This window comes from Acanthaster planci, linkage group LG11, assembly GCF_054643075.1.
Source record: "Acanthaster planci isolate LZ-2023a linkage group LG11, COTS_SCS, whole genome shotgun sequence".
In the NCBI taxonomy this organism is placed as follows: Eukaryota; Metazoa; Echinodermata; class Asteroidea; order Valvatida; family Acanthasteridae; genus Acanthaster; species Acanthaster planci.
The window spans coordinates 11344191-11371076 of record NC_141787.1 but is presented as its reverse complement, the minus strand read 5'-3'; the positions used below and the strand labels follow the sequence as shown (position 1 = coordinate 11371076).

Sequence of the window (26886 nt, the reverse complement as noted above, 5' to 3'; positions counted from 1 at the left end):
ACAGAAAAGATTTTCTTCTAGAACTTTGGCTCTGTGATGGTCATGTATTACCTTAATTAAGGCAGTTTGTTCCAGAACTGCATGAATGAATGTAGGAGTATAATGCGATCAGTATAATGTCATCTTTCTATCTCAGCAGGCCAACCATGCTGGTCGAGTGGTGCGCAATCCGATGCTCAACTAGACCCTGCATACTAACTGCTACGTCTACCTTGTTTTCACTTCAGTGAATGTGAGGAATGTGGGCCGATCTCAGTCGATTTATTTTGTGTAATTATGCTCGTGTGTTTTTACCTTCCTAACTAGGCACTTTCAAAATCACATTGTCTGGATCCTTACAGTCCATTAGTAGGCCTATTTCTTAATTTTTTGTGTGTAATCATTTAAATGAACTGCTGTCCTCTTTAAAACTGAGAACATTTCGTTAATGACACCACAAAGTAACACCTGAGTGGGCTTGGGTTCGCTTCGCACAGGTACTAAAACTGAATGATTTTCGTTTCTATAACACCCAGGTACACTGTCACTTGGTGTATGTTCGTTTTCACGAAGTAACACCTGTCCTCATTTAATAAATTGTGTTAATTTTGTTCTGTAATCGCACAAATATTACAATCGTTTCATTTCATTCCACTCCCACAATTACCGGTACATTCCTCTCAAAACCGTCAATATAAACCGTTAAATGATATGTATTTCTGTAACAGTGTTGTGACTTTGTGAAACGAAAAGTCGTTGACAGCAGTTTACGATGTGCGTGCACACACTTGGGTGTTTCTCTGCATGTGAAACCATGCCACATAGCGGTTTCTACGGAGTAATACTGAAGTTAGTGGGAATGTTATTTCGTAGTGTCGGTGACGTCTTGTAATGTCTTTTTCAAGAGTAAGATTGCAATTTAATTTTTTTTCTCCTAATCAGCTTATCGAAAAGCTTCTTTTATCCATGTTACCCAGACAGGTTGTCCTGCAAGTACAACATATTTTAAGATAACATTTCCTGTGAGGATTCAGTAAAGTTTCGATGAAGTTAATACAACATAAATCCAGCTGCATTGCATATGGAAGACTCATAAAGAAGTACGTCTATAGAGCGAATTTTAATTAAAACACTTTGACAAATTGAAATTATTGTGAACGGGCACAATAGCGAGAACAATATGGCTGAAGACTTTGCACGCTTTTTAATTACAGTTTGCGTACGTGGAAAGGTTTAGCACGCATGAAAATATGCATTTTTCGGTTCATTAACAGTCTTAAACAGACTTGCGAATTTTTGTAAGTAAAACGGAAACGCCAATTATATAGCTGATGTGTTCCAACAAGTTTGCACGAGAAGACATGATCCCTTTCGGGCGACCCATTTTAAAGGGAAAGAATGAACTTTAATTCGGAGATTTGTTTGCTTGACGGGTGAGATTTTTTGAGAGAGAGTTATACAGCTGAGAATTTGGCCTACAATGTGATGACAAGTTTTCTGAGGCCTGTGAGTGATTGAGAGACTGGTTCGCCCTGAGATGGACCAATCTGTGGATTCCATTGTATTAATACTCAGATTAATTAATTTCAGCCGTTTTGAATTATAACACTGTTATACTGTACGCAGAGTGCTACTTACCAATTGGTAAAATAGGCGTAAGGTTGAATTATGTTCAGTACTTCTACACATGAATTCTCGGATCCAGAGCCTCGAGACGACCGCGCGGTATAATCAGTCAAGTGAAGCGAAGCCATGCTTCATATTTTGAAGTTTTGATTGCTTTTTAACGGGTCACGGAATCATCCTGAATGAGTCACGTGTGTATCTGAAGAGTTGATCAGTTAAATCTCGTTTGTTACTCTGTAGTTAGTCTTCCTGTTGTAGGAGAAGTTAAACTTAACTTACTCAGAGTTCATTTTATATACAGGAATTTGCTTGGACGTTTTTACTTTCTGGATGTGCCAAGTGCTGCATTATAAAGGGTCCACAGATTTTTCTGACACGCACCTTTTGCGCAGCTCTGTTTTCGTCTTCAGTGATGGACAGGATTCGACACTTTAGTTATTATGATCCCAACATTTCTTCATAAAAAGTATATTATCCGAAAAGGCACCAAAACACCACTGAAAATGGCACGACAAACATTGAAAATAAAGTTAACTGAAACACATGCATATGCATTGCTTGGTCCTTTGATGCTCCAACTACCAAGCTTTCTCCCTCATTTATATCGTATATGCTCAATAATCCTCCCCCAGCTCAACCAGACTCCATTCAAGATGTCCGCATTTTGATCGGAGTTTAGAGTCACAAAACCTGAGCTGTATTGCGTTAAGTCACTTGAAAATACATGGGCAAAAGTGAAGCTCTTGCTGGCTGTGCCGATTTCATAAACGATCTGAAATAGCATGTTAGACATTCAGTTGCAGGGTTTTCTGACAAAAAAATGACTCCAATGTCTTTGTCTGATATGTTGAGCTTCTGTGTTTAGAATGATGGTTTCCCTTATTTTTCAGAGGCACGCATAATGGATCAATCGAATGCAGATGACATAACATAACTGAATTTAAAAATGCGATTAACTAGCAAAGACAATTTTGCATTAGTTGCGTCAGTTAGTTACACTAAAAGGTTGCTCTCCGTCAATGGCAAAACGTTAGTTTAAACTGCTCTCGCAAAAGCATGAAATCAAGTGCAGTAGCCATAAGTTTCTGTTCAACTGACGGTTTTTATCCTACATGTATTTTCTAACTGGAACGACAACTGTTGTTTAAATGACGTGCATGCAAATGGTCTATGACCGTGTAAACCCAATTAACGCTATTGCAACGTAATATAACGTAAGTATTTTAAGAGGTGATAGGTTAAAAACATATATTACTTAATTGGATTGGGAACAAATTACACAGAGGGCAATTTTTAAACAATTATCTGTATCTTTTTTTTAGTTTTAAATGTTTTCAACAGTCTGTTAATTCTCTTTATCGGTTGTTTTATAGTTTATTTTTAAAGTACTCAGATCTCCGTGTACGATCTCGACAGTCACCTCAATTAGATACTCTGTGCCTTCACCGTGCATTTCACAACGAACCGATCCTGTATAGGCCTACCGCACAAAGCATTATTTTGTCGTTTTTCTGACATGAAAATGATCTGAGGGTGGTGAAGAAGTAACGTATACCCAGGGGTAGGAGAGTTACAGACTCTAACGAGATAACAAGATAGAGGCTTTTAAACCGCATTCAGGCCGCTGATGAAGCGAAATCGGGGCACTGACGACACAAGGGGGGTCGAACAATCAAGTTAAACGGGACGAAGATGCAATGGGCGAATATCGGGACGCTGATAAAGCAAAATCGACATGAAGAATATATATACGTGTTAAACTGGTCGAAAGTCCCTGGCTACGCGCCTGTATTGAGCTGGGGCGTTTAAAATGAGTGTTTTTACTCGGAGGCGTGCGTATGAGATCATTTGCATTCAGGCGCCTTTCCATATGTACGCACTTTGGGTGCTTTGCGCGCGTACATGATGCGTTTCACTTTCACGGACACAAAAATCTACTCCATTATAATAACACACGTGTGCGTTCCGTTCGGCCCCTCAAAATCCCCCTGGAGCGATTTTTACGGGTACGCAACACTTGACGTAAGTGTTAACGAGCATATATACGGAAAGCCGACTTTAGGCGGAAGACTGGAAGCAAGCAGAAAACGCACGTGGATTAAAATTTGGTATGTTTTACCTAACACCATTGCGCCTTTAAATCTCAATCATTGATAACTGCGTGTTGTGCACTGGTTAAAATATACATTTAGTTTGCACTGCTTTCTTGCAGTTAAATAATTATGCATAATACACTTAAGCTCGTCTATTGCCGTGATTTTACGGCACAATGAGGTGCAAAAGGTCTCATAGGTATGGGCAAAGTAGGCCTATTCACTTTACCCTTGTTGAATTGATTTTGTATGTTCATTAATACTTTCATTGTGTTTGATGAAACTGTAAACATTGCTTCTATGCAGCCCGCGTGAGATCTCGAGAAAAATAATCACGACTGATAACACGAATAGTACACAGTTCAAACCAACTTGAGGTCAGATGACTACGGTAAGGATCGTCGTCGTTTGGTTCGAACTACCAGGAGAATTTTACATTATGTAACTGGGTTTTATAAAAACATGTAGGGGTGATTACATGTGTCAATCGAAATTTGGAATTTTCGACAAGTCTACCCGGTGAAATCTATGTATGATGTGCTTTATTGACCCATGTTTAAAAAAGCAATGGAATTGGAATTACGCAAAACACAACACCACTTGCTTTGGTCTTAAGCCGACTCTTCAGTGCATTCACGATGGAACACTTTGACCTAAGACAGAAATTATACTTTTAAGAGTAGGAAAAACCATAGCTCAATAATATTCTGAAGCTTTCATTTTCAAATCAGGTAGGAACATTGTTTTATAATATATGCAAACCAAGTTATTCAGAAACTTAAACTTTATTTCTCATTATATTTTGCTTATTTCTTTTACATTGGTAATGGGTTAATTAAACGAAGCAAAAAGACAAAAGAAATTTATCAGTTGCTTTTCCTTATTTCTGAGTGCATTATTGGAGCAAACATTTAACACCTTACGACTCAATTCGGAAACAGTCAACATGCATCCTTCTGACGCGTACTCAGGACTCAGATCAGCATCCGACTCTGTTGTATACAGGGCTAGGTCCAAGTCTTCACTATGTAGGAATCAAACAGAGATGCGCAGACAATAGACCTAGCCGTAGCTCTGGAATCTTGTTTCGGACACGGCCTATACAGGGTGTCCACGTAATAAGTACACTGAGATAAAAATGACTGTAATGGCAAAACTGCTTTATATTTGGGGAAAAGAAATATATCTCTTGAAGGGCAGCATGTGTTCTTTTCAATGGTATACAGCTTTTGAGGAACAAACTAGACTGATGTCAAGGGTACTGAAATCGGCACTGTGACAAGTTTGCGTGTTTGATGAATAAGGCTCCACCATGCAAGTGTGCAGAATACCAAATGCCTTTGCTTTAAGAACACATTCTTTAAGACAAGGAATGCATCTAAATCAATCTAATCTTATTATTTTCGCTCCTTACCTCACAAGTCTAATGTGCTGTGCTCTCCACGTGGCCTCCATTCCTGTTACTGCACATCTGACATTAAATGTTTATTTAAATAATTTCTACCTCGGTATGCTTTCTATGTGGACAGCCTGTATAGTCTGAATGTTCATGCCGTGAGTGGCACATGCGCAACGCTCGTGGAGCGTGCGTGCTCCGATTCACTAATGCACTAGTGCCATGAGCCCAAGGACACTTGATAGTGGCATCTCCTTACATTAATTTATGGTACAGATCATCCCCTGCGATTAACACAGGAAGTCTCCGGTATGTTCGATACGGTTTGAATATAGGCGTTCCCGACCCAGTTTGGAGGATGTGTACATGGATTTGTAATATCAGCATTCGTTAATTGTCGAGCGAAATAGAATGACTGTTAAAAAATCCCAGTTTAACATAAATTTTATTCGATTCCAATGAGGATGCATACACTTATTCGTAATATAAGTCAGTGTATAAGATTTCCCGACAGTGCGCTGATTTAAATAATGGCGGCATTCATTTGAGCGCGAAATCGAATGTACCTCTGCAATCACGAAGATAGAAAGAAGGTTGACGAATATCAAACCAAGCCAAGCTTTGCTCGCGTTACAAGGTGACGTCGCGGACATTAACATCCAAGATGCAAGTCGTTAACAACATGTCAAACTATGCATACTTGGATCTTCGACTGCGGTCTATTTGGGTTTGGAACGTGACCTGTTAAATTGGGACTTTTCTCGATGGCTGAGGCCTGTCAGCGAATCGCTTCTGTTCCTTGTCGTGGGCGTGCGTTGGGGCCTTCGTGGGAGAACCGCGTAGCATTTTGTCAATCCAGGGAAGCATGTCGTTAACCGTGTGAGTCACAAGGTGGAGAGCTGTCCCCTTCTGCGCTATGGGTAGCTGGAGAACTTCCACCAACATACTGGTCGTACAGCGTGGTCAACTTTCGATCCCTCGCTTCTGGTTTCACCTCTTTGAATGTTTTTAAGGTACAGGTGCAGAACATGTTCAAATCTTTGGGTAGGTCCACCCCTGCCTCCCTGAAATGAATGGCCAATATGAGGAAATCGACGCCGTCTCCATGGTGAGACACGAGACATACTGGAGAAGCCCATTTCTCTGCTTTACGAAGTGTAGCAGAGAAAATTTGTCTGTACGTTGCCAGCTTAACGCTTGAACAAGCTTCGTTTGGATAAGGCTAATTTGAATGAAATGTAAGAGGTCAGAACATACAAGGCGTAAACGGCCTTGGGTGTGGCCGTTCTGGCCTGCGTCCTTCACTGCGCTACAGTCGGTTGACCACTTCTTTGACATGTACCTTCCCGGGATCGCTATGGAGCGAAACAAAGAGCTAACACGTCTGATAAGGAATCACAAGGCCTTCTGCTGAACAAGCTGGATAATCTGATTTATTCGAAGTTAAACACCTTCCACCAACAGATAAACGAAAGCTAAGCGAAGTGCAGGTCGCTAAAATACAGCAAATCAGCAACAAAAATTACCTTCAACCAAAAAGGAAATGAAGAGCAGTATAAGGCCAACGCCAGATTTCAGAAGAAACTGAAAAAAAGCAGATGCTCTGCTAAAAGAAGAACCAAGGCTAAGCCAGATGACCATTAAAGCTCAAGAGAAGATTGAAGAAGGTATGAAATTGATCAATATAGCAGACAGCTCGGAGCTGGCTTGGAGAACAGTCACTGAGTACCAAGCAAACGCCATTGCAGAAGATTCCGAGGATGAGAAAAAGATCTGGAAAGCCGAATCAAGAGCCCAAAGAAAGCTGAAACTAAAGACCAAGAGGCTGTCGAGCTGCAAGAGATCACATCCCTCACAGCCAACCTCAAGCTACCGGTAGAAACCAGAGCTGTGCTTTTCTTGCGGGAAGCCTGGGCATTGGCTTACAGACTGCCGAAATGTGCAGAAGATGGGAGAAACAGAGAATAAGATAAGTGAATACTTATGCATGAGAAAAGATACTTATAAGCGCTTTCTCAACTTGGGTGAATCCCAGTATTATAAAAAACAAAACTGTCCATTATAAGTACGTGATTACTTTATTCCGCCCAACTGTGCCAGCCCTCGATCTGTTACATCTGAACCGTGAACAATAACTAGATACGCTACTGCTTTTATATTGAGATCCCTTAAAAGAAGTGAAACCCGAACACGGTTGGGATCCCTTTTATTGTCAAAAATGTAGGAAATAAAGATTATAAAGGAAGATTTAAATCGGCACTGTATTCAAACCTAGAAAAATTGCCTTGTGGGTCCTGCGCCCAGGGAAATGAAAAAAAAATGGTGGGGGGGGGGAATCCAAAAGTTATGTGGTGTTGACCAAGCATTCAGGCGCACGGACTCCTGAAATTCGCAAGGAATCGCAGTTACCGGCTTCCATATAGGACTCTTCTGGGGTCTCGCCGTTCCCGGCCCACCACACTTCCTCCCTGTCCATCCATTTAACCCCCAAAAAGGGTTCGAGCGACCATGCAAGGGAGGAAACGAGACAAGCCCCTAAGCCCTGGCCGCCGAGTCGGCCCATACGTCTCGAACCTGTACTAAGGCGCTCACCTGGACTTCGCGGACAGTCCCAGCAGAAGAGCTTATCCAGTAGGCTAAGGTACTGTTGGTATTTGACGGGTGAATTTAGCGTCTCTTATAGCTACTGAATGACAGCAACCGTTGGAAAAATAAAAGACGACCGCTGGGATTCGAACCCACTGACTAACGATCTGAAAACCGCGATCTTAACCATGTGACCCTTTCAAAGAAGCTGCTTTTCGCTGTTCATATTAAGGAGATAACAAAAGGTTAATGACTTAACTGTAGGCCGACAGCATGTTTTTTCTGTGTAAAGACTGAGTGACTAAAACGCTACAATAGTGCATCACGTAGCAAAAATACACATACGCAGAAACAATGGCCATCAACATTAAACCTCCCTGGCAGCTTCTCCTTAGTATTTTTTATTTTAGCATAACACTTGTGCCCATGGGTATGGAAATACTCCCAGCAGTGAACACAAAAAGGCAATAAAGCACTCTTTGAAAATCATGAAACCAAGTTGAAAGTCGGGTTAACTGAGACAGAGAGGTGCTCTTTAATTTACATTAAAAGAAATTTATTGTAGCTATCCTTTAAAAAAGATGTTGCGAATTCAGATTGTCAAAATGTAACTTGATTCAAGATAGGTTGTCACGGAATGTTCCAGTTTTATAAATCACATGACACGTCATCAGTTATGCCATTTCAGTTAGAGTACAAGCCAGTGTTGGAGCAAAGGTTTTGATTCTCAAGGCCAAGACTTAACCCTGAAGGTCAAGGCCCTGCAGTGTTAAGTTACTACTACGTCTAGTATAAAACATGCCACGTCATATCATGACTTATTGTCGTCGGATTGGCAGTTGTTTTCAACGACAGCCTATCTGTTATTTAACTACAGTGATATAAAATCGCCGCTTGTCCCGATGCTAAGTTGCTGTTATGCAGTATATATGCCGTCGTGTCGTGCCATCGCATCGTATTATCCTGCCGTCGTGTCGCACTCTTACGTCCGATCGAGCCTTGCGTCATGCCGTCTTGTTTGCTCGTTGTGCTGTTGCGTTGTGCCGTCGCAAAGCAAGTTTGCGTCATGCCGGCGAGCCGTCGCGTTGTGCCATTGCAGCGTCGAATATCTCTCCTGCTGTCGCCTTGGACTTGTGGAAAAATAGACGCGCCCTTACATACGTATCTTAAAGACGTCGCCCTGTTCCCGCAGACTCATTAAAAATATCTATGAATGACAGTAGAGGGCGCAAGAGAGTAGTCTCTTTAATAGGTTGTAGGCCAGTAAATAATGACAAATATTCAAACTTCAAAATATCTGGAAAAATACTCAGGAGTTTCTCAGGCATTTGAGACGCACGTCAAATCAAAGCCCAATTCATGATTTTTCATTTTCTTTTCAAATTTCTATTCATTAACCGGTGACGTCTGAAGATATTTATTATATCCACGGAAGGTCACCCCTAAAAATGCAGTCTTGAAGCCCCTCGCCATTTTGAAATATCGATGCCTTCACTTCTCGTAAACTAGACCGTTTTTAGGCACCAATTTCTTCCAAATCTCACTCAGACGCAAGCTGGTATTCTCTGTACCCGCCTTAACCACAAAATGCGCCATTTCGCAGAGAATTTGAGAGCATACAAATTGTGTTTTGGCCCACGCAAGCAGTTTTCGGCCTGTTTACTGGCCTGCATTCAGAAAGGGTCTCGAAAACCGCATTCATTTAATCAAGCACGTTTCCTTCCCAATGTAAATTCTTTCATTCAATGAGATAGAGTTAATCGTCCTGTTTCAAGGTTTCTTGTGCCCTGGATCCTAAACCGGCGGTAAGGAGTGTAATTTCATTTATTAGATTCTCCGCAAATGGGATTTTGTCACAAATTTGGAAGGTAATTTGGGCGATGTTTTTCATAACGAAATAGTTCACTTTCAGTGCGTTTAATAGTTACTCTTTAGTTTTACTCTAGCATAAATGTTACCCGACGCTCTGTCATTATCAGTTCTTTATCTCATTTATTCTTAATTAATAATTTTTATTTTACTCCTAAGCTGAATAGTAATGTTTTAAAATAGATTTTTCCGGCCACGTTTTCGTGTTCTGGGGCCTAGTGTGCATAGTCCATGGCAATTGCAATAGGCAAGCCCACATCGCTGTCCTGGGCAACAGCGCCTTCTTGGAGTGAAATTGTATGTGTGAGCACTCGGTAGTACAGTTTGTTGTGCTGTGTAAGTTTAGTTGTGCGATATCTAAGAAGGCAACAACACTGGAATAAGGGGCATTTGTAAGCCTGTGACTAGAAAGTGAATAAAACTCGAGTTGTGTTTATAAACCGATGTTTACAAAAAGGCAGGAGTAGCACTCTTGATAATGGCACCTTTGTTAATGATCGATCAAGTCGAATTGAGTATCATAAAGATCATGAAATAAAAGCATACATCTCGATGAGGGGACGGCATAACCCTTTTACATTCATCCCTATTAGCGGAAGTATTTTGAATAACATTACACAATTTCCTTTTTACAACATCGAAATTTTTCTTAGTGTTATCTGTAACAGTCATTGTACTACTCGGGAACTTCAAAAATCTAATAAGGCCTACAGACAGCCGGTCCCCCACGTTGTTTGCTTAAAACCTCTGTCATCAATTGTGGGTGTTTCCTCTCTGGAGGCAGAAATCGTCCGCAAAAGGGAAGATGATGTACCGTTTTCCCTCGAACAATGAGTGCCCTCTTTCAACTTTAGGCGTTGAACGATCGGGTCGCAGACCATCAAGAATATTATTGGTGACAATGCAAAACACTTCGACGAAAACCATAAGGATCTGACCGCGAACTTATTTCACCTTGAAGTGTCCAAGGTTTTGAATATAGGACCTACAGCCAAACTATATTAAACTGGATCAAGGATCCTTTGCAGTTCATTGAATAATGGATGAGATAATGTTCAACAGACCCAAACGTATTAGCAAGAGCGTTGCAGGGAGGGGTCTATTCTATGCGCACCACCTTGCGCTCACCTCAAATACACAACATAACTCAGGTACCCGGCATGTAAACATTGTAAATTGCATGTAGCCTGTCCGGCTGGCTAGCGTCAGCTGGTTTATTTTCCGACCATTGTAATATCAAAACTTCACATCTTGTTATATACTACAACCTTTGAGCTTATAAAAGCAAAAATATCAATCTTATATCCGTAAACGATTTTAAATTCCTACTTCATTGTAAACAAAGCACTTGCGAGGCTCTTTAGAATATATTGAAGTTCTTGATTCCGAAATCAGTTAAGCTAGAGTAACATTTGCATTAATTTATACCAGTATGCAGATATTATTGGTCTTGATCTGAGGAGTTACTCGTCCAGCCATTGTACAATATTATGCGAATTGAAAACTATAGGTTAGTATGTAAACATTGTACAGGTTGCAAATTTCCAGTCCAGGGTAAAAAAAAGAGATAAAACTCAATGAGCTAAAGGCTCTGGAAAAAAATTATGGCCTTGCAAATTAATAGATCACAAATCAAAGAAGTGGTCAAGGAGTAACCGACTGTAGCGCAGTGAAGGACGCAGGCCAGATCGGCCACACCCAAGGCCGTCTACGCCTTCTATGTTCTGACCTCTTACATTCCATTCAAATTAGCCTTATCCGACTGCCAGGTGGTCTCCTTGGAGCAAAGTTTGCTAAATGATGTTGCAAGTAAATGGTGCGTCGTTTCTAACTTTTAAATACGGAGAAACCCCACGTCAATCATCGGTCAATCAGAGGTGGCTTTTTGTGTTTAAGGGGTAGAGCGGATATCCCATGGGAGAACTGATGAAGATTGACCTTCGGTTAACTGGCAAGAAAAACGTAACAACTGGATTTAGAGCATTTTCTCAGAATCTGTGAAATTTAAGTCAGACGTTGGTGAAACGCCCTTCTGTCCAGTCTTTCTGTCAAAGCATTGCTTAGAAAGTTTTTCATAATTACATTAAGTTCGGTTCTTAAGTTTGTTTTTGTCCAAGCGCTTTGAATAATTACGCGCTTTAAACGTCTCTCGAAATGCCCTTCATTATCTTCGTTTGCGTTGCTTCCAAAGGCTTTCTTACGAAGAACATTTTTGGCGGACTTGGTTTTCATTATAGCTTGCGTGCTCTACATACCTCGAAAGGCCGTTTCCTTTGCCTTGGAAATCTTGCTTTGATGAAAGAAAATGTCCTAAATTGTTCCCCTCCATCGAAAGGTGTATAACATTCTCGGTTATAACATCGTAAAAGTGCAATGGGCCAAGGGGTACATTCGGCTTAAGTAGGCTACTTCAAAAATCTTTGGAAATTTTCGGTGCGTTACTCAAAAACCTTGAAGAATTGCACAGCATTTTCCTGATTTTGAAAGCTGACTTTATTTTGACCCAACTAACTAAGCTCAAATCTGTAAGCTCTTATCTAGAAAATGAATTCAAAATTAACAATTTTCCATGCCCGTGAGTACCAACAATTTCTGCAGACAAACAGTATACTGGAAGAGGAATCGTCCAACATCAAACATAAGATAAACTTTTAGAATGTTGGGTCTCATTTATCATACTGGATTGCTGATCTATTATTTGATTTATTAAGTATTAAGGCGTTCAACGGGGTTGTTGGTTTCAAGGGGTCTGGTTACTGTAAATATCAAGGGGCACATCACTGAACTGAAATGGTGACTTTATCTAGAGAAAATTGGCAAAGAAAAAAATCATGCTTCACGTCTTCACTCGCCTGGAATTTTTTTACCACAAGGAAAAAATTGGGAAAAAAATAAAAGTTAATACGTTTATCGAAAAGTAAATACTTGCAACTGACTAACTTTCAAAAAAAGGGGGAAATAGTAAATACGTTTTTTTTAACTTGATCTAAGGCACAATTGTATCGTGAAAACTTGGAATGATTTCTGACAAAAAAGGTAGGAAGCCCTTGCGAATGGACCCATATCCTGGTACGGCAGGCTGCGCGTCCCCAGATAGTGCTTTTTTGCTTGCATCTCCCGAGAAACCATCATAGGGCCAAAGGTACAGCGTTCCTGTCACATGCAGAACTGCATACAGACATTGAACCTGTGCGTGATATCTGAGGTATAAATACAATGTGGCGCAGTTGCATTTTGGACGTGCGTGGAGTGGTTTCAAAAGGACACTTCACAAGTTCTTTGTGAAGGCGTCGATAAAGGGCAACAGAGTTGAAAAGAAACTCGCATGTGACAAGCAGATTCGGACACTTTCCGTTCATTTTTTGCATTTCGGCATTTATATATCACATCGACATGGAAGGGGGGTATACAAAGCACCAAAAGTGCGCCGAAGAGAAATTCATTGCATGGTCCCTTGAAGGGCATGTGAAGGCATAGACCTAACAGTCAAAGCAAAAACAACACGATCTTGTACGAATTATGTGACACCTAGAACATAAAGGACGAGAGGCCAAATGTCTACTTGTATTTACAAGTTTTCTGTAAGTGCTGTAGTTGCACATGATTTGTATAACGATCAACACAACGACCAGGGGAAGGCCGATTCAGGATCAGCTCCCTTGCAGGATAACGAGCTCAGTTCACATTTACCGTACTACGAATACAAAAATGCAATGAAGTCACTGCCCACAATTAAAAGGTGCTTATCTAGAAACATGCTGTACAAACAAAAACTGTTGGGTTAAACCAAACTTGGACAAAGCCTATTTCTCACTCGAGGGGACTTCACCGGGTGAGCAATACTTTCAGTGAGAAATGTTGCAACAAAGGCACCGCATACACGTGTCACAAAATGTAATAAGCTTACGAACAACTGACCGATCAGTGGACAACCGGCCACTGGTTCATTTGTGATAATGAATAACAAAAATAACTGAAAGAAAAAGAATAATCAAAAATAAAGAAAAAAGTCTCCTTACAAGACTTGATAAGTTGGAATGTATATTAATATGTCACTTCTTACATAATGCCAGAAATCTGCCAGTGGAATTATGTCAGGTATATATTTTTAAACTATGCTCAGTGAAAAAAATAATTGGTAAGATTTTTTTTCCTGGAAGGGTGCTTTGTGTTCGACTGTTTTCATGAATGATGTGGTCTTAGTTGCTGAGGAAATGTAGACGAGCGTCTAAAGATTCCTCAATGGTGGATCCTGATGAGGTATATGGCAATTTTAAGCCTTTTTGTGTGTGGTGATTTTCAAACAGTGACTTTCAAATTTCATAGTGTATGTACATTTATTTACAGAGTTTTGCGGTTGCACCATGCGAGGTTATCTCTTTCTGAGCATGTGTGCATCTGCCAGCATCCCATGTTCTGCTGTTGGATCCTGAGTTAGCGTCCTCTCAACACCTCACCGCCTCCAGACACAAGACATGACAAGCAGCTTCATCGTTCAACGTGGTCTCCTGATGACGGACGGAGCATACTGTCTGAAACGTTGAGTGCCCTCCAGTCCTTTTCAGAAACATACATGCTCAGAAAGAGATAACTTTGCACGGTGCTATACCGCAAACCTCTGTAACTAAAACTTGCTACCTTCACCGTGAAAAGTTTATAATGTACATTTCATATCGAGTAAAATTATAAAACTGCCTATAAAAGGAGGTACCTGGAATTGTAATACATGTACTCAGTAAATTCTTTTTTACCTACAATAGCTCTGTACTTCATTTAGAATAAAATCTGAAATAACATGCTGACTGTAAGAAACCATTATCTATAGCTACTGTTTAGCAATTGTGACTTACAGCAAAATTCTTGAAAGTTACATACATCTTAATGTGCGATCATACATCGGAGTAGGTCGACATATAACTCAAAGTAGTTATCATTATTAACAAAAAGCACTGCTGTTACAAAGTATTATCATTCGGTCAACAAACAAAAACACTAAACGCAATTCATACAAGTATACTAAACATCTTGGGTTGCATGCAGAAACGCCAATTAGTTTAAAAGTGGCTTAGAGTGAACAAACGAAGAGGAAATCGCTGAAAAAAATTCCCAAGGCTTGAATTCATGGCAAATGGAGCTAGTCTTAAATGCGTTCAGTGCGCTTCTGGCAGCAGTGAACCGACAGGGAGTTTAATTTCAGCGCCGTTTTCTTTCGACGCATGAGAAAATGGAGTGAGCTAGACCAATGTCATTGCCGTTGTAAGGCTCAAGGACATCACAGAGGGAAGCTTATAGCTGCTTGCAGACGCCAAACAATGCGTAGTCGGATCTGAGGCATTTTCATCCATCGACTACTGCTGTCTACTTTGGTTCGGTATGGGACCTCTTCAAATCGGGCATCTCCCCACATCTAGATGATCTCTCGGTGGCTGAGGCCCGTCGCCGAATCGCTCTGGCATACACTGGGGCTGCAGAAAAATCTTCGGAGAAACGGATAGCGTTTTTGTCTATCCAGGGAAGTATGGATTTGACCTTGTGATGGACAAGGTGGAGCAATGTTAAACAGTCCCCTTCTGCGCTATGGGCAGCTGGAGGGACACCTCCGACGTACCGGCCGTACAGTCTGACCAGTTTGCGGTCACTTAATTCTGGTTCTAGTTTCACGAATGCCCGTAAGGTACAGGCGCAGAGAATATTCGACTCTTCGGGTATACCCACCTCAACCTCCTTGAAATGCCTGGCCAGTATGGGGAAATCAAAGCGGTCTCCGTTGTGAGCCACCAGACACACTGGCGAAGCCTGGATTTCCAAGAAGCTTTTGATCAACTTGGCGACCCCTTTCCCAAAAGCACCTCGTTGGTTGAGGCGAAGCAACCGCTGCGTCAAGCCCGTCAAATCTGCTGCACCTGCTGACACAGCCTTCTCTGGGTCCACGCACAGGACTAACTTGTCGGCAATACGGGGTGGTTTTCGACTGTTCGCCTCGCGCGCCTCCAGAGTCCAGCGATTGATGGCATAGAGGGAGATCTCTGTGATTTTGCAGTCATCAGGATCCGGGCTCGTGGTTTCTAAGTCAAAAAAGACGAACGTTTGAATGGTTCTTGTATCAGTCGACATAGCTATTAAGCAGGTACCGCTAAATCAGTTCATATAAAATGGAGTAGGCTATATGTTGCGGTGACTAAAATGAATACCAATTCGAAACCAGTATTCGTTGCGGAAACTAGACCCGCTATCACTATAAGCCTATGTCGTGTAGTCCTTGTTCCAAGAGGGAGTTGGCTATTAAAGTCTGGATCCTAGACTAACAAATTCCGATTATTATTAGGGGAAGTTTTTAGGATCGAACAGCCACTATTTGTTTAGCCTCTACGGTCACATGACCAAAACGAGAGAACTGCTCGAGCCCATTTTCGTCTTTTTCATTTATGTTCATAAATTTTTACGATGTGTAAAATCACCTTTCTCTTTGTTTAGACCGTATACTTCCGATTCAATTTTTCATTATTTTACTGCCTTTACGTGTGATGACGCTGACTTTTAATACATGTACATGTATATGTACTGTAGGTCACAAGCTTTCGTTTTTAGCAGTTATGTTACCTGACCTGACATGAGTGAAGTTCAATTGCATGGTTAGGGAACCAGATTAGTTGACTAACCTCAAACAGCCGTTGCGGGTGCTGTTGTTAGCACATTGGCCATCGGTATACGAGCCGGAAAAAGGTTTAATACTCATCACCTTTTGGTTGCATTTTAAGGGACGGGTATATAGGCCTATATTGCATCGATAAGAACTCTTGGTTATAGAACAAAAACATCCATATCCGTGCATCAAATGGACAAGATTTTGCCGGACAAGATGTTTGTATGTATTCATGTTGCCAAAAGACACGATTATTGAAAACAGTCAGTGCATCGGGTTTACAGCAAGTCTTGTGTACTGACAAGATCAGTATAAATTCCATAACTATAGTTAAGCTGTTGCCCACTGCTTCAAATTATCGCTTCAAATTATGCTGACTACTATCCTGCCCCAATTCGGACAAGCTCGGTGGTCCTGAGGTAAAACGAAGTTGCACAGGAAGAGTATAAGCCCTTGGACTTCTTCTTTGGTGGTGTTTTATAATAAACCTAATTTGAATTTGAATAAATTAAAGTTATCCGAATAATAATGCTTTAAATATTTTAAACAAGTTTTATTGCTTGAAATATACCGGTAATTTATTTGATCCTTTTTCAATATTATTTAGGTAGGCCTGTTTTTCCATGATGTGGAAATACATATATTACCAAAACATGCATTTATAGCAACGCTCGACATGTTTAGCTGTTATTAAGATGTTAGTGAAGAGGTGATGATAAAATTCTTGAAACATCTCATAAATGGCTAGTGTTCGAACTATAGTGAAAAACTGAAACGTTAAAAAATGTTATAAACATCAACATTTAACATTTTTATGTTGATGCTGGCATGTTTGACTGATGTTAATGAAAAGTACTTTTTATTGTAAAGAAATACAATTCTATTAACACATTCAAATATTGAAAAAAGTGCTAATGATACACTCTAAAAGGGCGCTTTGAGTTTAAACACAATTCTAAACTCTAAACGTTGTTCTACAGTGTATTCTGGATCTGTTTTGAGTCCACAATATTTGGCCGCACCGGTGCCTGTCTACATTTCAACCCTTATGCTCTAAGTTGGTCGACAAACCAATACATGTACATACACGGGTGAAAATCACACCGTTTCTCAACGGTAAAAAACAACCAGGGAAAAAGAGCCAAAACATAACAAATTACATAACAAAATAAAAATAACTTATCTTATTTTCACTAATTATGTGAAGCTTCACCTTTACAAATAACTGTACACATCTAAAAGAAATTTAATGAAAGATAAATATACATGTATAATACACTACACTCTTGTAAATTCCCGTTCTTTGATAATCATCATACATACAGTGCACTAGAATTACACATATTAAATATCAGACATTCGACGGAATCCTGTAAAGAAAAGCACGTGCAAAATAAGAAAAAAATCAGTGCTGCAGCTTTCGAGATTTCATAAAGTTACAAGTTTGAAAGCAGTCACAAAATTTCAAATTCAGAATTCGTCATGGTTCATCCTACAGTATAAATACACACGGAAGATTTTTGCACATTAGCACATTTACACCAGTAGATTGCACAAAATTCACGCACATGTACTACCACTGCATGGCTGAGAATGGAAAACTCGGCAACACATACAGTACCAGCATTTCATTTCCTGTTTTTAAGTGCAATAACAAGTCATCTTTTAAATTATATCTAGTAGACAAAATTTCTTTAAAAATAGCCTTTTTTACAATCAAATATTTGTCACTGAAAATGAAATGCATGATTACATACTCCATTATGAAGTGGATAATATAAAACATTCATTGTTTCGTTATTCCTTCATTTTTCGGCGAGGGAGTGTGCGACTTAAGCCCTGACTTATAGCTTACTTTTTGTGAGGACTAGGGATATAGTATAGTTCGATGTCATTAAATGGAATTGCATTTTCATCCATCCATTTACACATGATGTCAGCTCGGGCCACCATGATACGAATCAGTGCCATCGCATCAGACTCGGCGTTGTGGGCGTCTGGTACTGACCTCCCGAAAGTCCTGCTGTATATTTCTTCCATGGCGTACGAGACGGTGACAGTCCGATCCTCCTGCGTCCGCTCGTCGGACTCTGCGTACGCCTTTAGAGAATCTGCGCACAGAATGTCCTCGCCTAAGCGCTGCTCAAGTTTGTGAAGTTCGGTCCGCAGGATTCGGAAGTCAAACTTGTCACCGTTATGCGCAACGAGACAAACCGGCCCCTCTTGCCTCGAGAGGAAAAGCGTCAGCATCGTCGCTGCGTTGACGTCAAGTATTTTCTTACAACTTTGTGCAAGGTTGAAGTTGTCGAGTTTCGTCAGCTGGAAGGACTTCTCGGAGACGTTCTTGTTGGGATAAACACACAGGGTGAGTTTATCCACAACTCGAGGTATTTGTTCTGATATTGAGGCCAAATCTTTGCGTGAGCTTGATAGAAGGGCTTCCCGATGGACAGCAACCAGACAAATTTCCATTATCTTCGGGCGTTCCATAGGAAGAAGACTCGTAGTTTCCAAATCAAGGAACACGAACGTTTTAATGAAATTTGGATCTGATTGTGTTTGCTCCATGGTAATATTTGCTCGATGAGAAGGAAACGAAACGCAAATTGCTACGGTGATTGTAGGCTAGAGACAAATGTTCAAGTCTGTAATAGTCCGCATTTCCTAAACACAAACAAGTTCCCTGCAAGGAATGAGGGGAGTCTTTTATTATCTTCACCCCGACGCGTTCTAAGCCTTCCAACTTGTCCGGACTTGCACTGAATGACTGACTCTATTTTTTAACGTGCAGATTGTGTCCTTCTGCGGTTAGCTGAATTCACTGAACTTTTTGTGGATATCTACTCGTTCAATAATAATATAGAAGCGGGCTTTATCACTGAACTTCCAATGTATTAAAATGTTTACCACTGTGTTACGTTACCGTGTCCAGTGGTAATAACTGCATTCCACAGATCTCCACACATTTTCTCAACAAAGGTAGGTTTGCGTTCCATGACCGCTCAGACCATACAGCAAAGACCCCAATTGCAATACACTAATTTAAATGGGGGGGGAGGGCTTGTTGAGTCAAGCACTATCTCCACCACGCCGCGCGTTGGGTCGACCCAACGCGCGGCGTGGATGGGCACGCTGTCAGTTTAATCACGTGACCTGTAGCTGTTCTCTTTTAGAATCTTACACGTTAGTCCGTGATCTTGAAAAACGGTTTTTTTTTATAATAAGTTTGAACCAGAGGGTACATTGTATTGAAAGGCGAGTATAACAATGAAGAGCTGCATGATTAATGTAAAATGATTGTAGTGTTTGTGAAGAGAATATGAAAACAGACAGAAATTGATACGTTTCGAGTTGGTAGGCTTAATTGTTTGAAGCAACACGCTGTGGGCTGTTCGCCTAGCGCTAGCGGAAGTCGGAACTTGGAGGCCGAGTGAGCGGTCTTGTGAGGTTTTTTTCTCAGAAAAGAGACTGGTAACTGCCATCTGACTGGTACATATATAACAGAAAAAAGGAAACATATTGTATTTGGTAGGTACTCTTTAGTGAAACAGGATGACGTGATAGGCCTATACCCATGCTATACCGTAGTTTGAAGTGTTTGAGAATCTGGTTCATAGGCCTAAATAAATCCAAAGCTGTCTATTTCCGACACCGGGGGGGGGGTGTAGCTTTTTGCCTTTGATTCAAGCTCGCTAGCTCCTTAATTATTTGGCAGTGGATATTTAACCAAAGCTTCAGTCAGAGGAGTAAGACCTGGGCTACTGGCTAGGTTTTGAGTCAACGTTTACCTAAACTAGCCTGAGTAACATGGACCAGGCTTCACCCATGTCAACGTGTTAAATGTTCAATTTACAAATCGAGTTTCGTTTGGATATTAGGTGTAGGCTACTACTACTACATGTAAGTCCAAGCATAGCCGCCATACATTGGAGTGATTGCAGAATACCCTGCCACTCAAAATTTACCCCTTTGAAATTGTTGGCTATGTTATGCCCCTATCGATAGCATCAGTCCTTACTATAGTTGGGCGCGTCCCAACTAGGGTGCTAGAGCCTACAGTAAGGCCGGCCCAACTACTGTACAGCAGAGAGGTCCTGTGTGCATGATGTGCCAGAGTCATATTGTTTACAAATGTCATGTCATTGGTTATAGGGCTAGATGAACAGATGAAGTGCCACATTTTAGATGAAACGTGTCAAGTGTGAGACACATTGACTTGGATCAGTGTGGATAATGTTGAGACATTTTCCACAGACATTGCTTAACAATAGTTGGGAAGCCCAACTGCAGCACTACAGTTGGGACTGTCGCAACTATAGTTGGGACTTATGCTGTAGTTGGGGCATAACAGCTACGATGTCGAAGTGGCTGTGTTGCAGCGCAGTCCAAGCTGGAAAATGAAATGAGTGCAGTTGCAAACAGACCAAGTAGGAAATCAAATGGGCACCTGCTAATCAAATGGGATTTCATGTGGGAATGTGACAGTCAATGAATGTAGGCTGAATGAATGGGGAGGGCATGAAAAATGCTAAGTCCAAACCAAGTATCCCATAGGTGGCTACGATGTTGGCCTTACAGCAGCGTCAGTTGGTGAGATAGGCGACGTTGATTATGAATTGGTGTTAGGCCTATCTGAGAACAAGGCAACGCGGAATGAATGGGGACGATGAAAAAAGAATGAAGTTTAAACCAAGTAGCCGGCTACAATGTTGCAAAGGCAGCTGTGGAAAAACAAGGCAACGGCAACAGAACGGGCAGAGCTGAAAAATGCTAAGTCCAAATCAAGTACCCTGTGATGTTGCAACGGTGTTGAGAGAGCAACTGCAAGGACCTGGAGCTCTTGAAACTGGTCGTATGGGAGTTGTACATTTAAAAGAAAAATCTGACATTTTTACTCACTAACATGACCAATCTATCCTTGCCACCTGTTGATGATCGCACAATGTTTTCGTTGCCTGAGCTAACCTATCACGTGAAAGAGCCGGGCTGTGTAAGCTGTGACAGATTGCAAGATCTCCTTCCCCTCCTCCCCCGCCTCCAAAAATGGTCGAACCGACTTGTAGAGCAAGCTTGGCCATTGACCACCCAACCCATGCGGAGAAAACACAAACACTAAAACAGCATGTACGGTGTGATCAGGGCGATCGTCACATGCTGTTGATCATCAGATTTAGGAAGGGTAGGGTTTAGTATTATCTCATATATTGTCTCAGTGAGGGTCATTGTTTCCAATGCCAGAGTTGATGTACATGTACATGAAGACAGGAACAGTCTGAAATTAAAGAGTGCCATTACTGTAGCCACTGTGTTTGCACAGCTCTGAACATTGGCATTTTGCAGTGAGTGGTTTAGAAGACTAAATTTGGGGGAAAATTTGTTAAACATGGTTGTGGTTTATTAGTACTTCTAAAAGGCTTCACACACAAATTGATGGGTGCTCTAAGAAGCCTTTTGCGAGTTAAATCTGAAGAAAATCTGGTACACTGAGCTATCTGATTGCACATGACATAATTTGAATTCCCCAGACAAAAGATGCTTATACCTTGTGATTCGGAACAAGCTTTTGCATAGTGGCCACCATCTCTCTGGAATGGACTGGTGCCTCTGTGCCATTATCCATTGAAAATAGTGCAAATTGTCTCTTGCGTGACCAAGAAAAAGCTTGCCCTGAATCACAAGAGGCTTATTGGTATCAGTTCACTGTCCTAGTTCGCCCCATTACGCACACGATACATACAAGCGATGTTTCAGTTGGTCTCTTCCTGAAGTACAAGTTCCTGGTACCTAGGAGGGCTTCTTCCTTGCATTTTACACAACTTAATACACAAGACTGCAATTCCTTGATTTCTCCTGTATTAATTTAGTGAAATTATGGTCTTCATCTCCAATCCTTTTACTCATGATAAACAATTTGTCCCCAGCATTTCATGTTTTCCCAAAGAATGTGAACTGATGGCAAACAGTGATTCTTCTTGAAGTGAAGTGAGTGTGAAATCGCTAAGAGTGTTGAGCGATTCCAGCATTTTTGGAATTGATTCCGTCCAGGAATCAGGATTCCACTCGGAATTGATTCCAATTTTACATGTGAATATTACTTGTAAGTTAAGTTGTTTGCTCGTTCACTCGTAAGTTGTTTCCTAAACAATTATCCCCTTTTATTTCATCAGAAACATGAAAGATTTATTATCATTACAGATTTTGAAATCAGAAATTTTAACTTGATGGAAGCACATCATTCATGGGAAAAGATTATCAATCTATGTAGCCCGCCGGCTTTCAAGTTTTCCAGTTTATATAGAAGTGACCATGAGCTCTAAAGTATGTATTTGACAAGAAAGAAACACAAGTTGTGTACCTTCATTTTCATGCCGCCAAAAGCATACTGAAGAAACTTTTTTTCCTTAAAGTCCCAAAAAATGTGGCCTTATTCCACCAACGATGAACTATGATAGTTTTCTTGATCTTTCGATTGTAAATTCCATCAAAAACTGGACTGCTCGCACGCCGCACAGCACTGCTTGTGTCAGCAGCCTGTTCGTACAGTCGCTGGTGAACATGCCTAAAGCTACATTTTTCCTATATGTACAATGTATGCCCACTACCAACTTCAACACCAGGCCGTTAGTCTTGTTCCAAGGCAGAGATGGAATATTTTGAGAATTGCTCATTATTTTGACCTTTAATTCAATTCACTATTCACACAGACATTACCATTTGCTTAAGATTGGCTGTGTTTTCTTCAAAAGAATCATAGAATATTTTAGGTGCTACATTGTACATATTGGTATAAATGCACCCTCTGGATGAGATTGGAATGTCTAGTCATTTTTTCCTTACGTTTTGTCAGTTGTGTAATCTGTTGAGATTGACTTATTCATGTAGTGCTGTTTCCATGACTACATTGAATGAGACCTTACGTCACTTGCCACACTGCTTATGTTATGCAGTTGAAATGTGCAGGAGTTAATAATAAAAGCTCTACACTCAGCTGTACATGCAGAGGGCAGAATAAAAGCATTGTTTGCTTGAAATTCAACCTCGAGCTGGTGCCTGGTTTCACCAGAAGAAAGTAGGCGGCAATCATCTTAACAAGACAACATTGTTGTCTGTTCATATCAGATGAATCTGAAAGAAGGTCTGGATGATGGTGATTTTTTTTTTGCCAGTTATATATAGCTTTATAGAGATGTACCTGTGTCTGGAGAAATTGCATGATGTAATGCCCCTTTTGTAAACTGCACAAATAGTGAGTGACTGCTGCAGATGTCAGTTACTTCAGAAGCATATCGCATGTGGGTGTAGCTCTTAGTGTTGGCTGTATCTGATGACACGTACATGTACGTCATTACTGTTTCGGTAGGAGTTCCTACGGGTTATGTTGTGTGTACTTTTGTCTTGCTGCTGATTCATCATTTGCTCTCCTCATGTCTGGACCGTTATGATGGCAATCGTTTCTCTGGAGTCGACTGGGAATGGAATTATTGGTCTTGTCTGTTACAATCAGTGCACAGTTCCTCTTGGCATTTACTTTGTTCTGTTGCAATAAAATAAACACCCTCTTGATGCACGTGAACTTGTCGCATTGATTTCATTCAAGGAATTACGCAAACTGGAAACTGCTCTGAGGATGTATTATAGAAGTGTAAAATTGTCAAGCCGAAACTTCACTTGAACTGAATTCAGGATGTGGACTAACCTTAAATGCGATTTGTGCTGTGGAGATTTTTAATGTAATCCAATTGATTAATATTATTACATGTTTCTCCTGTAGTGCATTCTTTGCCTGGAAACATTACCAGGGTATTTTTGACCTGTGGATGACTTGTCTCTGGTGGAAATTCCATCTGATTTTCATTTCTCCATGACCTGGGAGGCAAGCCTCTCATGGCCTCGTCAGTACTTTTACCCTGTCTCAAGACGTTTTTCCATGAAGCAAAATAGGAGTTTGGGGAAACACGTCAGATCTGGTTCACTCGCCCTCCACTTAATGATTCTGTGCCAGGACCGTGGAGAGAAAGAAAAGGGGGAACCATCTGCCTCTGCTGATGGATTGTGGTGCCATGCATTTTTTCCCGCTGCTAATGGCATTTAGATAAGTGCGTTGCTGTGTTCTGTTCCCCTGGTATCATCATGAGTTCTTTGTACTTCCATCTAGCATTTGCCACAAGCTACATATATGAATATTGCGTCAAGTGGTTGGAACATTAGCAACAGTGATTCGTCTCTGCAGCATTGTGCTGGTGTGTCTTTGCCCGCGTGCAGACAGCATTTCTCATGCTCGGAGGATTAGATGGAGATTCCGGAGTGTGTCTTTGATTTTATCACACCTCCCAGGACTTTCAAATGTTAAAGAATTTTTTGTAATGTAGACTTTTTCCCCTACATCTGACCTTTTCTGTGAAGCTTCTGGTGAGTCTCGAGGCTTCAGGAGATAAGTGTTAGCTATTTGTGTGGCATTTCGGCAGAGGTTATTCTCGTCTGAAATCAGCTGCCTGCAACTGACGGCAGGCTGCTAGCATGCTGATGCGGTGTGTAGTGGGTGCTCAGTGTTCAGAGATCAAACTCGTCATGTGTGCTGATGAAATGGAAGACTCCGAGGAACTGTAATTTGCCTCCTTGACTACTAGTGAAGACAGAGCCAAATGATCTATTATGCACACATGAAACATCAGGTTCTCAGTGACATACATACATTGTAGACATGCTGGTTGTTTCTGACGGTACTGCTCATGCATACGGTAGATCTCCAGTGTTGCATTTATGTTTTATGTCGTACGCTTTCTTGATATTTCTAACCCTTTTGACTCTTTTTTGTCGTGTTCTGGAAAAGTAGACTTGATGGAGATCTCATCCCTTCACTGACTCCTAGATTTCACCCCTATTTGCCCAAGTTCGAGTTTTTTCTTGTTGGAGGTTCTCTTGACTACGTACTGGTATCTGGCATGCCAGGTATCTGCCCATTCTTGGACGAGCACCCGGACTTGTTTCTTCTTCTCATGCTCTTGATAGTTGCGTTATACGCTGCTTACTACGGACTCTCCTGTGCTATTGTATATCTTCTTTCCCAGACAGGTTTGTACATGTACCTAGCTTCCTTCAACTTTAGACTGCCTTTCGTTTGTGAGATCTTTCAAAGTTCTGTGTTTTCATGCACTGCACTTTTAGCTGATAGTTTGTCTGTGAGAAATTGTGGTTTTTGTTCACGGAAGTTAGTTTGCAAGTTAAAATGTGATTATGCATCTTTCAATATAATTTGTTCAGTCAAAATTTAGTTCAGCATCCCATCAAATTTGTTAGAATATTGTTGCTGTAAAATACATTTGTGAATCAATGGGCCAGAGACAAATAAATTAAATACAAATTTTGAGAGTTTAGATTTGAAATGAGGTATTGGTATATCATTTAAAAACCAGAAGTGCAAATTGTGCAAATTCGTGACTTTTCTGTTTTCAGGTCAAGTATTTTGCTTGTGCATGCAGAGTATACCTAATGAGATTACTTGCTAGACAGTGTGTACATGTACTTTGTGTACATGTGTACATACATACACGTACATTCCGTAAGTGAGCCCTAACCATGTTCATGCACATGTACGTACCCCGAGGCACCCACTTGCACAAACACGAGATGTGCTGTTGCTATGGCGCCAATGTGAATGAGACGATGATGTCAGTAGCTGAGTGAATTTGTCCTGTCTGGGGATTCTTAGACTTACATTTATCTGTGTTAAACATTTATATCTGTAAGCTTTCCATGAATTTAAGTAAAACCCACCAGGATACTTAAAAGGAAATTTATCACGAAGTAAGATTTTTGTTCTGAGTAATTATGCTTAAACAAATGGAATGTACTGTACATGTACATGTAGCATTGTAATTTTACTGAAACTCCTAGAAACATATCTGAATATTGGTGATTCACAATAGTGCACCTCCAAGAGTTTGCAATGCATTGGCCAATCATAATGCGCAAAATCTGTCGACCCTTTCCAAACGTGGATTGGGTCGACAGATTTCACATATTGTGATTGGCCAACGCATTGCAAATTCTTGGAGGCGCACTGTTGTGAATCACCCATATTTGCAGTTTTGCTTGTACTACTATTTGTATGTGAATAAATGGGGCATGCTAATTTTAATATTGGGATAAATTAGAATATTTTGTTTCCAAGGATAGGACAGGAGAGGATGTATCCTATTTTCGAATCAGGGCTGAAACCCTACAGTACTAGTACTTAAGAGAACTGAACAATTTTTTACACTTTATTCACATAAGTAAGATACAATATAACTTTCAATTCTGTGTTTTGTGCTTGCTGTTTGAGTTTGGGCTCTGAGTCATTCTTGTTGACTTAAATAACGCTACTTGAATATTGTAACCTCACAAAATGCAATCGTGACTGTTGACATTTGGTTCATACTGGTTACTTATTTACCATCACTTGAAGGGTGCACTGCAGGAATGTAGAAATTAACATTACATGTAGGTCATACATGTAGATAGTAGCTGTTTGTAGCAGAACACACTTCTCATTGTATGTCAGTTTCAACTTTTTGGTCAGGGCTACTGTCCCAGTGTATTCAAATCAGTTAAATATGTGGATTAATATGGTTTGAACACTGGATCTTCCATTCAAAATCTTTCAAAACCCAAGAGGATTTTGGGAATTATCGGGCCGTCAAAGAGATTGCTTT

At 40.7% G+C, this 26886-nt stretch overlaps 4 protein-coding genes across 16 annotated transcripts in view; 2 read left to right on the top strand and 2 right to left on the bottom strand.

The window, feature by feature from the left end:
• LOC110984806 (uncharacterized) overlaps positions 1–4564 on the top strand; it is a 63831-nt gene extending 59267 nt beyond the window's left edge. The window contains exon 50 of the mRNA XM_087143082.1: positions 140–4564. Within this exon, the coding sequence (XP_086999208.1) occupies positions 140–184 (45 nt within the window). The 3' untranslated portion in view covers positions 185–4564. The remainder of the gene's footprint in view (positions 1–139) is intronic.
• An 8324-nt stretch (positions 4565–12888) lies between these two features.
• Positions 12889–16044, bottom strand: LOC110984809 (three prime repair exonuclease 2-like). The gene has a single exon (XM_022245340.2). It carries the CDS (start codon positions 15661–15663, stop codon positions 14908–14910), a length of 756 nt encoding a protein of 251 aa, XP_022101032.2. The 5' UTR covers positions 15664–16044; the 3' UTR covers positions 12889–14907.
• Positions 16045–16724: 680 nt separating this feature from the next.
• On the bottom strand, positions 16725–19179 carry LOC147797468 (three-prime repair exonuclease 1-like). Its single transcript, XM_087143078.1, has one exon. It carries the CDS (start codon positions 18758–18760, stop codon positions 18044–18046), a length of 717 nt encoding a protein of 238 aa, XP_086999204.1. The 5' UTR covers positions 18761–19179; the 3' UTR covers positions 16725–18043.
• sptan1 (spectrin alpha, non-erythrocytic 1) overlaps positions 19088–26886 on the top strand; it is a 51767-nt gene continuing 43968 nt past the window's right edge. For 10 of the 13 annotated variants that reach the window (XM_087143069.1, XM_087143068.1, XM_087143063.1 and 7 more), the window contains exon 1: positions 19562–19720. The gene's annotated coding sequence lies outside the window, so the exon portion shown is untranslated. Of the gene's footprint in view, positions 19172–19425; positions 19448–19561; positions 19721–24466; positions 25265–26886 lie in introns of those variants that run through there. The other 3 variants (XM_022245323.2, XM_087143060.1, XM_022245324.2) reach the window with 3 other exon arrangements.

Bases quoted from the DNA above. Each gene is read 5' to 3' on its own strand.
- LOC110984809 (XM_022245340.2), bottom strand. From the start codon at position 15,663: ATGTCGACTGATACAAGAACCATTCAAACGTTCGTCTTTTTTGACTTA.
- LOC147797468 (XM_087143078.1), bottom strand. From the start codon at position 18,760: ATGGAGCAAACACAATCAGATCCAAATTTCATTAAAACGTTCGTGTTC.